Source organism: Ranitomeya imitator, chromosome 5 (genome assembly GCF_032444005.1).
Source record: "Ranitomeya imitator isolate aRanImi1 chromosome 5, aRanImi1.pri, whole genome shotgun sequence".
Lineage (NCBI taxonomy): Eukaryota > Metazoa > Chordata > Amphibia > Anura > Dendrobatidae > Ranitomeya > Ranitomeya imitator.
In genome coordinates, this window is record NC_091286.1 from 344,517,558 (window position 1) to 344,530,720 (window position 13,163).

Consider the following 13,163-nt stretch of genomic DNA (forward strand, 5'->3'; position numbering starts at 1 on the left):
CAATAAACAAGCCCTCGTATGACTCTCTCGGCCGAAATATAAAAAAATTATAGCTCTCAAAATATGGTGACGCAAAAACTAGTTTTTGCAATAAAAAGCGTCTTTTAGTGTGTGACAGCAGCCAAACATAAAAACCAGATATAAATCTTGTATCACTGTAATGGCACCGACCCAAAGAATAACCTTGCCTAATCACTTATACTGAGGAATGGCATAAAAAATAAATAAAATCAATTCTTCACATGCTGTTGATTTTTTCATTCTACCTCCCAAAGATCACTGAAGACTGAGTGCTTACACTGGGGTTTTTGTGTAAATCTCTGAAATACGTGATTCAGACAGAACCTCTGGCTGAAGATTCCCTATAATGAGGCAGATGGAGGCACTGTGGACGGCATCTGACCTGTGATCTGGCAGTGTCCGTCTTTTTAGGATTGCATAAAAGTGCCGTTGGCCACAGTTTTGTGCACTTCTGAAAAGAAGGACACCGTGAAACAGAGACCAAACAGAGACCAAACGAAATCCAGAGTAACTCTGCTGCCTCACTATAGTGAATGGATCCCTTGGGGGGTTTCATCTGAATCACGTCACTCAGAAGTTTAGATGCAAATTGTCTCTTCAGAGAGGAAGAGGACTAGAACTCTAATGCCACCTATTGGAAGTAGCAATCCTAACAGTCAATGTCAACCCTTTAACAAGCCTTGTCACATGACTTAGGATAAAAGCCAAAACAGAATCTCAATTTGTAGACACTGTGTTTCGGAGTACTCCCCCTCGTCAGTGCAAAGTGGAGATCTGGTTTGGCTGATTGAGAGGGGTCTGACCGGGATCCAAGAAGTATCATTTCTCCTTGCGGAGAGTGACATGTTAAACATGTCGAGGTAAGGAGACTTAAAGCCGAAATGCTCCTCTGGGAAATATGCAAATTGTCTCTTCAGAGAGGAAGAGGACTAGAGGTTTAGATGGAAACCCCAAAGTAAGTGCTCAGCTCAGAACGCTGGATAACTGTGATGCCAAACCTTATGTAAAATGTTCCCAATAAAAGCTTCCACTCAATCCCCCAAAAAAGCAAGCCCTCACTCAAATCTGTCATCTGTCAATGGAAATATGGGGGGGGATCCACGTTACTGATAGCACAAAGGATCTGGAAAAGCAGATCCAAATGAAATTCAGCAAATTCTCTGCTCCCAAATCCAAATGCCCCCTCCCTTCTGAGCCTCAGTGAGCCTAAACCACGTATAGCGCCGACATGTTTGACATTTCTGTAGTGATGAGAGCCCGCCTAACTTACAGGTGTGTGTCTCGAGAAACATGAGCTGGGCATAATGTATTGGTCACTACAACGGCAGTTTGAAATTTTCACTCAGCAACATCCACTGCTGCTTGTTTCTGGAAAACACCCATAGAGTCAAAATCGTCACTACACCTGTAGATAAATTCCCATGGTGGCAATACAAAATGGTGGCAATACAATGCAGAACTATACTCAACAGGTCATGTGTCCAAAAACTAATTAGTTAGGACACTTGATCTGGTGAGTAGAGAACTGCCTTGTATAACCTCCATTTTCTCTTCAGTGTACGTAATCTATTTCACACAAAGTGAAGGGACGATGGCGTTCATACAAGGCATATCTATGCTCACCTGGACATGTGTCAGAAATAGTGAATTCATGAGGCTGTTATGTGTGCATTATGAATTCATTATTTCTGACACCTGACTTAATGAGTATAGATCTGTTTTGTACTAAACAGCCATTGTCTTTTCAGTCTGCGTCCAATAGATACTGCAGAACAGAATCAGGACGCAATGACGTCAACAACCTTACCACTAACAACCTGGTTGCCGTCACACTAGCAGTATGTGGTCAGTATTTTACATCAGTATTTCTAAGCCAAAACCAGGAGTGGAACAATTAGAGGAAAAGTATAATATAAACATATTTACCACTTCTGCATTTATCACCCACTCCTGGTTTTGGCTTACAAATACTGATATAAAATACTGACCAAATACTGCTAGTGTGATGGCAGCCTTGGTTTGTAGAGGAAATACATAGGAGACACGGTCAAGATACTAAAAAATAAAGTTTATTAACAACAAATATTAGTAACATTTAAAAAAATAACTGGTACAGACCAAATCCCAACAGGACATTTACACAACATTGTCCTGCCATGACACACGTCCAATATCTGAATTAAAAAAGGCAGCAAATTGGTCCCGCATGTGGCCAACTTCAGCAGTTGACCGCAGCGGGTGATGCTGGTAATCTGGCAATGGGTTTCCAACTGGTTCATCCAGTTCAATGTTGGGTCACTCCTTAGCCATTATGTAATTGTGGAGAACCACACAGGCTTTGACCACCTCATCGACTGTCTCCATCTTTAGATTAATGGCTGTTGCAAGAATGCGCCATTTTGAGACTAAAATCCCAAAGGTACACTCTACTGTTCTTCGGGCCCTGGTCAGTCTGTAGTTAAAGATCCTTTTAGTGTGGTTCAAGTCCTGACTGGAATATGGCTTCAGTAGGTTTTCACACATCTGAAAGGCCTCATCCCCAACCATAACAAATGGCATCGGTGGACCTTGAGTGTTGGGGAGAAGTCGTGGCCGTGGAAAATTAAAATTTTTGCCATACACACGGCGCCCCATATCCGAGTTCTTGAAAGTCTGGGAATCGTTGCCACGGCCAAAAGCTCCAATGTCCACGGCGATGAAGTGACAGTCCGCATCTGCTATTGCCATGAGCACAACAGAAAAATATTTTTTATAGTTGAAGTACTCCGATCCTGTTCTGGCTGGTTTGATAATGCAGATGTGCTTTCCATCCCCCGCTCCCAAACAGTTGGGGAAATCACACACACTCCAGAATTTTTCAGCTATTTCAATCCACATGTCCGCGGTGGGTAGGGGTATAAACTCATCCCGGAGAACATTCCACAAAGCCCGGCAGGTGTCCGCAACTATTACGGACAGGGTGGAAATTCCAAGTCGGTATTGGAAGTGGAGGGATGATAAACTCTCTCTGGTTGCCAGAAATCTGGAAGAAAATCAATTAAAAAAAAAATTACAATCAATTCTATTTATGGTGTTGTTCTGCTAAAGACATAAAGGAAAATACAAAGAATACATGTCAGAACACCCAAAATTAGCACTGGCATTTGTTTAGAATTTTACGTACCTTAATGTAACCACCAGATGTTCCTCTGGTGGAATAGCTCTACAGAGCTGGGGTCCTGTCTCCGGATGGCTCCTTGGACATGACCAAGCAAATCCCGGAAAGAGTCTTGCGACATCCTTGTATATTCCGGGAATTTGTCCGGGTTGGTGTTAAGCTCACCATACAGCGTGTGATAGGCTCCACCGCACTCACGTAGTTCGATAATGGGATGTCGCCAAAAATGCCTACGCCGTGTCCTTCTCGATCTTTCGTGATTTCTGTGTTGCTCCCAATCAAACGCACAGGCAAGAAACAGCTTGCTGCTTAAATCCAGGTTGAAATAAAAGCTCTCCATGTGAATATCCATCATGACACAGGATACAGTAGCACACTGTTAAGATTTCAGCAGTCCTAGGGTCTATATATAGATATCTCATAATACACACCCTCTGTAGTCCCATTGGCGGTGTCTGGTTATCTAGATTTTTCTCCTGTAAAAGTTTCCACCATGCGCACAAAAAATGCAAACGCAGGAAAAAACGCATGGAAAAGTGTGAAAACGTGGCGTTTTATTAACCTCATGCGTTCCCACATGCGTCTAAAAAATGCTGCGTTTGTATGTGTTTCTATGTGTTTTTTCCTGCACTTGCGGATGTGGATTAAACGCTGTGGATTCAAATGCAAATGTGAAACTAGCCTTAGTACGCATTCTCACTTCCCTAAAGTTCCCTCTGGTTGAGGTTGCGTTACACTGCACTGCAGCAGCATGACAATCCATCTGTAAATGAGCTCCAATCGCTGTTATTAACCATTTAAATACTGGTGTCAATCTCTGATAGTAGTGTTTCAATGGATTGGTTGCCGAAACTCATGCAAACTTGGTCCCATCTATCCCCCGCGACGCGATCGCAGGGCACCGATGAGTTACCATGGCAGCATTGACTAATCTTGGTACTACAATGGAGAAAAGTATGCAAAGTGTTTTATTGACATCATGCTTTCATATTCATGGACTTGTATTTTACCTGTGTCTAAAGGAGCTTTATTCTTTTTCAGGTACGGCATGAACTGCCTTATACAGTTTGAGGACTTTGCCAATGCTAACGCCTTCCGTCTGCTGAACAGATACCGAAATCAGTACTGTACATTCAATGATGATATCCAAGGTAGGCTTGATATTTGTGTATTCATTTAGCGCATGGTACATATAAACACAATGCAACCTTTTTATAATCTGGCTGTCCACACAAAAATGATCTTAAAATATTTCAGTGTTCATTTTGGTACCTGTAGCACGCCAAATAGTCTGGACATTTCCATTATGTGATGATCATTTCTTAGCTTTGATGCATAGACTGATGATACCGACCACGAGAGATTTTTACCCGTCAGAAGGGCTTCTACTGTGGCGGACCTGGCCCATCCATGCATTAAATGGTTAACTATTTGTCTAGATGGGGACTACCATAAACACCTATAATTGCCCCTGCTATGACCAGTACACATAGTCACACGCAACTTTCCAGCAGTAATATTTAACCACTTGGGGAAATTAGGGACAAATATATCTAAAAATGCCAGGTGAAAATTGAACAACTGGAACCAATATTATTCTCTACATTATTTATTGCTAGTGACTGTGAAACACAAGAAGAAACCTGATGTTACTCATCTGTATTTCCTGAAAACTTGTGTTAGATAAATTAAAGCCAGAAACCATCAGTTTGAATAGAAATTCCGAACCGCACCTTTCATTTCAGGGAATTATCTGGATTATCTTCATTTTCCAAAACATACTCATGTCCCGATCAGTCCTTGTGATCTCAAAAGTAGCATTTTACCATTGATTCCTTTATACGTATTTTATGAGCAGACAGGACACTGTTTCTGGACTGTAAAAAGGCGGCGGCTTCTCTGCCCACTATGAGCCGTATATTACTAAAGTGAAGCTTCTCCATTTATCTGGATGGTTTATATCGACCTAAGACATAATTTATGGTTCACTTTTTTCAGTTAATTTATGTATACACAATGTAGAAGAAAAATCATCTGTTGCTAGCCTGAAATGTCTACAACCTGCTATTGATGGATCTGCTGGATTGATCTGCTGTTGATGGATCTGCTGAATTGATGTGCTGTTGATGGATCTGCACACAAATACAGCATGGGGGCCTGCAGAGCATACCAGAGAGTGTCCTCACAAGCAATATTCGTGGAATCACAACAAACTGGCACAACGAGAGCTTAAAGGGAGCCTGCCACTATATTTGGGGCCATTAAACCATTATTATGCCCTGTAGTAGCTGTGAAAACTGGATGTTTTGGCATCAGGTTGTGGAAGGACGTGTATACTACAGCAGAGGAGGTGCATGAAAAAGCCTGTACACAGTGAAGCAAAGTGTTTTGTCCTTGGCTTTATCTATGCATGTGCCAGATGCCACTGGACTCCTTTTGCTAATGCCTTAATGGACGGTTTTGACACAGGCTTGATGGAACACTAAACCCAGTTGCGTAGAGATATGGTGGAGGTTTAGTGGCACCAAACGTAATGACATGTTTTTTTATAAAAGGTGCTGTCCTCTTAATCAGACCATTTAGATGATCATCTGTAAGGCTCGTGCTCAATTACACACCCAACAAAATTAGTTGCAAAATTTCTATTATCATTGCATAGAATATCATATTTTAGGAAATCTCCTATATACAATCATGTGAAATTTTAAAGCACCACTCCAGCATGTTTTTTTTTTAGTTATTTCAGTTTTGGAGTGGTGCTACTGGAGCGCCCCCGTGAGCAGTGGGTTACTCGGGTACCGGGTCCTTCGGTTCTCAGGGGGATGTCACAGTGGCTGACCCGGTCCATGGCCCTTGGGATGTCCGTGTTAAAGGGAAAGGTCTTTAAAGGGATAGTTCGTGATGCCACCTGCGGTATTGGGTCAGGGTGACGAACACTGCTTAGGGGTCCGCTGGGGTGATATTATGGCAGCTAGATGGTATACCTTCCCACAGGTGAAGTGTGTCCCCAGGGCTTCCCAGTGTGTAGATGGTGGATGGTGTGAGGCGCAGTGACACAAGGTTACAGTCTCTTTACCTTTTACTAAAGGCTTCAGCATCCACAGTCCAGAGCACCGGATTACAGGGCAGGCAGAGTCTGGCCGGTTTGGAGCCAAATCAAGAGTCCCCTTGACCAGGTAGAAATCAGTAGCCTTCCTCGGTGTTGTAGTATCTTACTGCTAAGCGTCTCATAAGGTCCTCACAGATGTTGTAGATGTTATGTCTCTTTCTCTGTCCCCCAGATGGATAGGACAAACCCGTATGAACGGTAGCTTGAGGCGTTTTACAGGGACTCTATCATGCCCCAGCCTCTAAGCGGTGCCGCCTTGCCTCCTGGGTATAGGGCGGGCAGGTAACGTGAAATTAGCTGTCCTGCCGGTCTCTGGAGCAAGGCATAAAGGACTATTGCTCCCTCGGTATTCCAGCAACCGGGATCCTGCACCTCAGAAGGAGGCAGCCTGTGAAGGGCAGAACTCCTCCTGGTATCCACTCCTTTGCTATGACTTCTTTTCACCCTCTCTGCAATACAGTTCTCTTTCAGTGTCTCTTCCCAGGAGCTGTAGCACTTCAGATCACACGGCTCCTATGCTTCCTTTCCCTCTGTCTTCCTGACAGGAACTCAACCCTTTCCCTCCAGATCAGGATGTTCTTATAGGGGAGTTCACCTTAAACAGGCTTAGAGCTCCCCCTTCTGGTCTGGAGTGTGAACATGATGCATGCATTGTGTTACCTGACAAAGAGTTCTCCTTCATTGCCTCCAAACGTAATATCACTCCCCCCTAGAGGAAAATGACATTACTGCAACGACCAGGACCCTGGGGCGCTGCACTACCAATCTAAGTTCTCTGACCCTAGTAGTATACTTATCAGCCGCCGTCTTCGGCTCTTTGTGGCGCTGCTGTGGCCCCAATCCTTCATCTCGTGACCGCAACTTCTAACTGACCGTAAGTCAGTGGTAACAGTCAAGTTCTCAATGTAAGTCTATGCCTCATTGTCCTTCACGTACCAGAGCAAACCAGCAGGTCACAACCTGCAGAAGACAACCACAGCTGTGTGAACAGAAGAGGTCAGCGGCAGGTAACTATATTACTAGGGGCAAGGAACTTTGATTAGTGACACCGCTCTAGTGGTAAAATAAAAAAAAATGCTGGAGTGGTTCTTTAAATGCAAATGTTTGTGATTTTGAGCAAGTCAGATCAATAGCATGATAGTTTAATAGGTGCAATATTGCACTGTGACCTAATGCAATGACATTAGTGTGGTAATGGCAGCTGTTTGGTTATTATGAACTCCTGAGCTTGAAAAGGTGAGCTCAGGGTGCACGAGTACAAACAAAGGATTATAAAAATCATGTATTTTTAATAGGATAATAGCTTTTACATTATTGTTATTGGGTATTGGGGTATTGTTTCTGATTATGAGCTTCTCCTGCCTATTACTTTAAACCCTGCCTGTTGTGATAATTGTGAGAAATCCTTGGGCCGGCGAGTAGCTCATCGTTAGGTGGCACAACATGAAGATTGTCCCATACTCATTTCATTAATCTCAAGGCTTGTAGTCAGCAAGGTTCCTTTAATGTTACCAAGGGCCACTAGAATTTATAACTTAATCAAAGCATATTGAGCTACCGTAATTAATATGAATTTAAGAAGTTATTTTGTCTAGATGAGTGCCCAACCCTATTAGTATTTTTGTCAATAGATTACAATGGTATGTACGAAAAAAAAGTGGTAGTTCACAACTTACTGATACTTTGCATGGTTTGTGAACACAAAAAAGTTGGAAATGGGTGAAAAATTACTTGGGGTGCAGGAAACCATCAGCACAGGGGCAGCAGACAAGTATTTGGGTGAGTATTACTAATATTCTTATTTTAGACCACTGTAGGCCATTGATTAAAAAAAAAGTCTTGTTGTTTGGATGCTCCCTTTTCATCTCCCATAGAATTCATTCACAATGGGGCTGCCAATCGCTGTACTTGGCTATTTCTGGCAATCCTACAGAGAACAAATGGAAAGAGGCCTACATGTGCGGCCACTGCCTCTCTCCGATAGGTCATATCAGAGACCTCTTCGGGATCGGTGTGGTTCCCAGTGGTTGGACTCTGATCGATTTACAAATTAGCTCGTATTATTTTGATAGTTGATTATTTTGAATGTTGGTAATAACCCTTCAGTGGATTCCTGTCATAGATACAACAGATAGTGAATAAAAACCTACCACTCAACTTAAATATATATGCTGAAAATTTATTGTAGTATACACGAAGACGTTTCGGTCTGGTGAGACCTTCATCAGTTACTTATCACTAATGTGCAGTAGACAGGTATAAATTTGTTGTTCAGTATGTGTTTAGCCTTAGAAATATCCATTATTTAGCACCCAAAAGCTGGAGAAACAAGGAGTAATAGTTCCTTAAGCAGACGTGCTTCCAGACATGGCATCCACCGCTAGTCCATTGGCCCATGATTGACAATGGTACCCAATGTCCAATGTAAAAGTGGAGCTTTCCCATCATACATCCTAAACATAAGCAAACACATAATGTGAACAGACCCCTAGTGATAACTTACTAATCATCAGCATAAGGCAAAACATATTTGATTGTCCCTGCCTGTCAATATGCTGTTTCTTATCTGAAAGCTGATCTATAAGATGATATTTCAATTTCCAGTTTGCAATTTGCAGAGGTCAGTAGCTATTTCCAAACAAATGTCGAGATATTTTAGGCTGCACCCATTAGCTCCTAGATCATATAGGAATGTGACCTATGGAACTGTGAGAACATGCTTTTCCATCCAGGAAGCTTATGGGCACATCTGATTGCCCCACCCCATTGAGTAACTTGTTCCAAACTTCTGAGATATACACAGTAAAATCCTGATAATGTTTTTGACTACTGGGCTATTTTTAACTCTTGTGGTTCACTGAAACCATTTTTTCGTGATCTCGTGTTGGGTGAGGGCTTATTTTTTGCATGCTGAGCTGTCGTTTTTAATTATTCCATTTTGGTGCAGATACGATCTTTTGATCACCCTTTATTGCATTTTAATGCAAGGTTGCGGCAACCAAAAAAACGTAATTCTGGCGTTTCGAATTTTTTTCTCTTGACGCTGTTTAGCGATTGGGTTAATTTTTTTTTATATTGATAGATTGGGCGATTCTGAACGCGGCAATACCACATATGTGTATGTTTGATTTTTTTTTTACAATACTTTGAATGGAGTGAAAGGAGGGTGATTTAAACTTTTTATATTTTTTAAAACTTTTTTTTAACTTTTGCCATGCTTCAATAACCTACATGGGAGACTAGAAGCTGCCATAACTCGATTGGCTCTGCTACATACAGGCAATGATCAGATCGCCTATATGTAGCAGAAATGATCACTTGCTATGAGTGCAGACCACCGGGTGGCGCTCATAGCAATCTGGCATTCCGGCAATCCAGCATTCACAACCATAGAGGTCTGCAGGAGACCTCTGGTTGTCATGCCGACCCATCGCGATTCCACCCGAGGCTGTTCTGGGCACATGTCAGCTGTGCAAAACCACATCAAAGGGGGAGACACGACATGCGCAGTACTAGTGCATGTAGTGAAGGGGATAATGTATTACCAAACCCCCATGATTACTTCTCTTTATAAGGATAGGATCACATGAGCGCATAGAATATCGTGGGAGTTTTATTCCCCAAACCCGAGAGATTTTCATCTCAATTGCCATCTATATATAATCCGTATGGCATCTGTTGTTATCCATCAGCAGTTATTAAAATTTACAAAACCGAATACAGTTTTCTAAGTTAGGCCGGGGTCACACTGGCGACTTAAACGGACGAGTGCAATGCGATAAAAAAATCACATTGCTCTCGGACTGATGGGCCAGCTCCCAGCAGCCGATTTTTTGTCGGCTGTTTTCCTCGGGCCGAGAAAATCGCAGCATGCTGCGATTGTCACCGATCGGATCGGACTTGCCAATGTAAGTCTATGGGTGCATCCTCGCATTCCAATCGGATGACAGAAAGATCAATGTTCAGGAAACATTTGTGCGATGATCGTCCGTCTAAAACGGACCGATTTTTTTCTACGTTGTGTGTGACTCCAGCCTTAAAGGGAATCTCTCACTAGGTTTTTGCCATGTAATCTGAGAGCAGCATAGTGCAGAGGCTGAGAACCTGATTTCAGCGATGTGTCACTTGCTAGTTTGCATGCTGTCATTTTGATACAATCATAGTTTTCTCTGCTGCAGGTCTAGCAGTGCTCAGAATGCTGAGCTGCAGGTACGGACTGGGGCTGAAATTCAGCCCTGGCATTTGAAACCACACAGGCCCATGTTGTCATCGTCCCCAAGCACCAGATGGGATATATTATTAATATTACCCTGGATGGAGGAAAGAAAGATTTACTACATGACCAATATTTCAAATGATACCCATGGCATGCTGGGTAAGTGACGGAGTCAGTGACTTTGTGCTCCATCACAACTGTTAACAGTATGGGTGTCCTGAGAACATCGATTCTGTTAACAATGTAGCAGTCAAAGCAGCCCACAACCAGACCGGCCCTTCTGGCATTTGCCAGAATAGCCCAATGGCCAGTCCGGCCCTGCTGAGCTGTGCATAAAACACTGATTATATTAAAACAACAGCACACAGCCTAGTAAGTGACACATTCCTGGAATAAACTGTGCCAAGGACGATGGAAGTACTGTATACATGATCTTTGCAGTGGAACCCGCACTGATCTAATGGTTATCACTAGGGTTGAGCAAAACGGGTCGGCCATTTTCAGAAGTCGCCGACTTTTGGCAAAGTCGGGTTTCATGAAACCCGACCCGACCCCTGTGTGGGGTCAGCCATGAGGTCGGCGATCTTCTGAATCTGGTATCGGAATTCCGATACCGAGTTCCGATATGTTTGCAATATCAGAAATCGGTATCGGAATCCATATTTAAGTGTAAAATAAAGAATTAAAATAAAAAATATTGCTATACTCACCCTCTGACGCGCCCTGGTACTAACCGGCAGCCTTCCTTCCTTAGAATCAGCGCGTGAAAGACCTTAGATGACGTCGCGGCTTGTGATTGGTCACGCGACCGCCCATGTGACCGCTCACGCGACCAATCACAAGCCGCGACGTCACCGAAGGTCCTTCATGCGCTGATTCTTAGGAAGGAAGGCTGCCGGAAAGAAGCAGGGCGCGTCCGAGGGTGAGTATATTCCTATTAGGTATATACTCACCCACGGACGCGCCCTGCTTCTTTCCGGCAGCCTTCCTTCCTAAGAATCAGCGCTTGAAGGACCTTCGGTGACGTCGCGGCTTGTGATTGGTCGCGTGAGCGGTCACATGGGCGGTCGCGTGACCAATCACAAGCCGCGACGTCATCTAAGGTCTTTCACGCGCTGATTCTAAGGAAGGAAGGCTGCCGGTTAGTACCAGGGCGCGTCAGAGGGTGAGTATAGCAATATTTTTTATTTTAATTCTTTATTTTACACTTAAATATGGATCCCAGGGCCTGAAGGAGAGTTTCCTCTCCTTCAGACCCTGGGAACCATTAGAAACCCAATGCACTGCATTGGGTTTCGTGTTTCGGCCGACCCCGACCCCGACTTTTCTATAGGATCGGCCGATTTCACTCGACCCGACTTTTGAGAAAGTCGGGTTTCATGAAACCCGACCCGATCCTATAAAAGTAAAAGTCGCTCAACCCTAGTTATCACCATAGCAGAGGTGATAAAGTGATAATCCAGCCTAAACAAGTTAAGATACTACAATTAATAATTACGGAATGCCCTTGGGATTTCTAGTGAAATGTAGGATTGTTGTTTATTTTCTTCTTTTAGAAAAGTGTATTTGCTCCTAAACCCAGAAACCATCAAATGTTCAGTGATTGAAAGCATTGTGCTTTAATTACTAAAGTAAAAGAAGTAAAAATAGATATAGATGAATCACTTGCATTTCTTCCATGTAAAAATGTAAATTTCCATGAAATAAAAGTTTTTTTGAAGGCTTCATCTGATTAATTGTACATCTGCTGCCATGGCCATGGTGGTAATAAATGTAAGGCACATCCTCCTGTTGATCTCCACTATAACATGTCTTTTTCTGTGTATTTGGGTTTGTGGTTGTTCATGTTTTGGTAGATCCGGGATCTAACTGTATGGATATATTTATGGTGGTGCCCTCCAATTTGTGATAGTAAATGTAAGGCACATGCTGCGCTCACGTGAAAGGTCACAATTGCCTTGGTAATTTCATTGGATGAAAGACTCATTCACCCCACAGCCGCAGGATTGTATTAACTGCAACAGAACAGACTTCTCTGGGTTTGGGTTTGGCACACAATGTAGGGAATGTGCGGCCCACTCCACTATGTACATCTACTCTACGAGAACATGTCACAGCACAAAATATACTGAATGGCCAAATGTCGGCAAAAATAGGAACACGTAAGAATCCATGCTGATACTGGTATTGGTGCATCGGAACATCTGGTCTCCTAGGTCAGACATCTTAGTGTTTATTAATTGCCGCAGTGCAGATCCACTAATTTAAAAGACCTGTTCAGTTAAACGGAATCAGTCAGTAAGATTTCACCCCCAAACTTTTTATACGTGCATGTAGCTCTTTGAAAGACAAGTCCAGCAATACCTTTACCTGGCCAGTCCTTCCCTCCGTTACTGAGCAATTAGCGTCTGAATTGATATGCAGATAAAGCTGAAGGACTATGGTAGATCTGAAGCCTATGCTACTCCAGCTCTATTTTTCACCCAATGCCGCTTCGACCTGGCTGACTGGCAGCTTCTTCTGACTTAAGACAAAGGAGTCGACAGTCAAGCAGGAGAATGGCAGCGCTGGGTGGGCAGTAGTGCTGCAGTGACGGAGGCTTCAGGTGTACAAATAGGTCTTCAGTTTTATTTGCATACCTAATACCATTCACCCTGATG

At 43.1% G+C, this 13,163-nt stretch overlaps 1 protein-coding gene across 1 annotated transcript in view; it reads left to right on the forward strand.

Moving 5' to 3' along the window:
- ME1 (malic enzyme 1) overlaps positions 1 to 13,163 on the forward strand; it is a 484,969-nt gene that overhangs the window by 402,515 nt on the left and 69,291 nt on the right. The window contains exon 7 of the mRNA XM_069726431.1: positions 4,220 to 4,329. Coding sequence (XP_069582532.1) covers positions 4,220 to 4,329 — 110 coding nt within the window. The remainder of the gene's footprint in view (positions 1 to 4,219; positions 4,330 to 13,163) is intronic.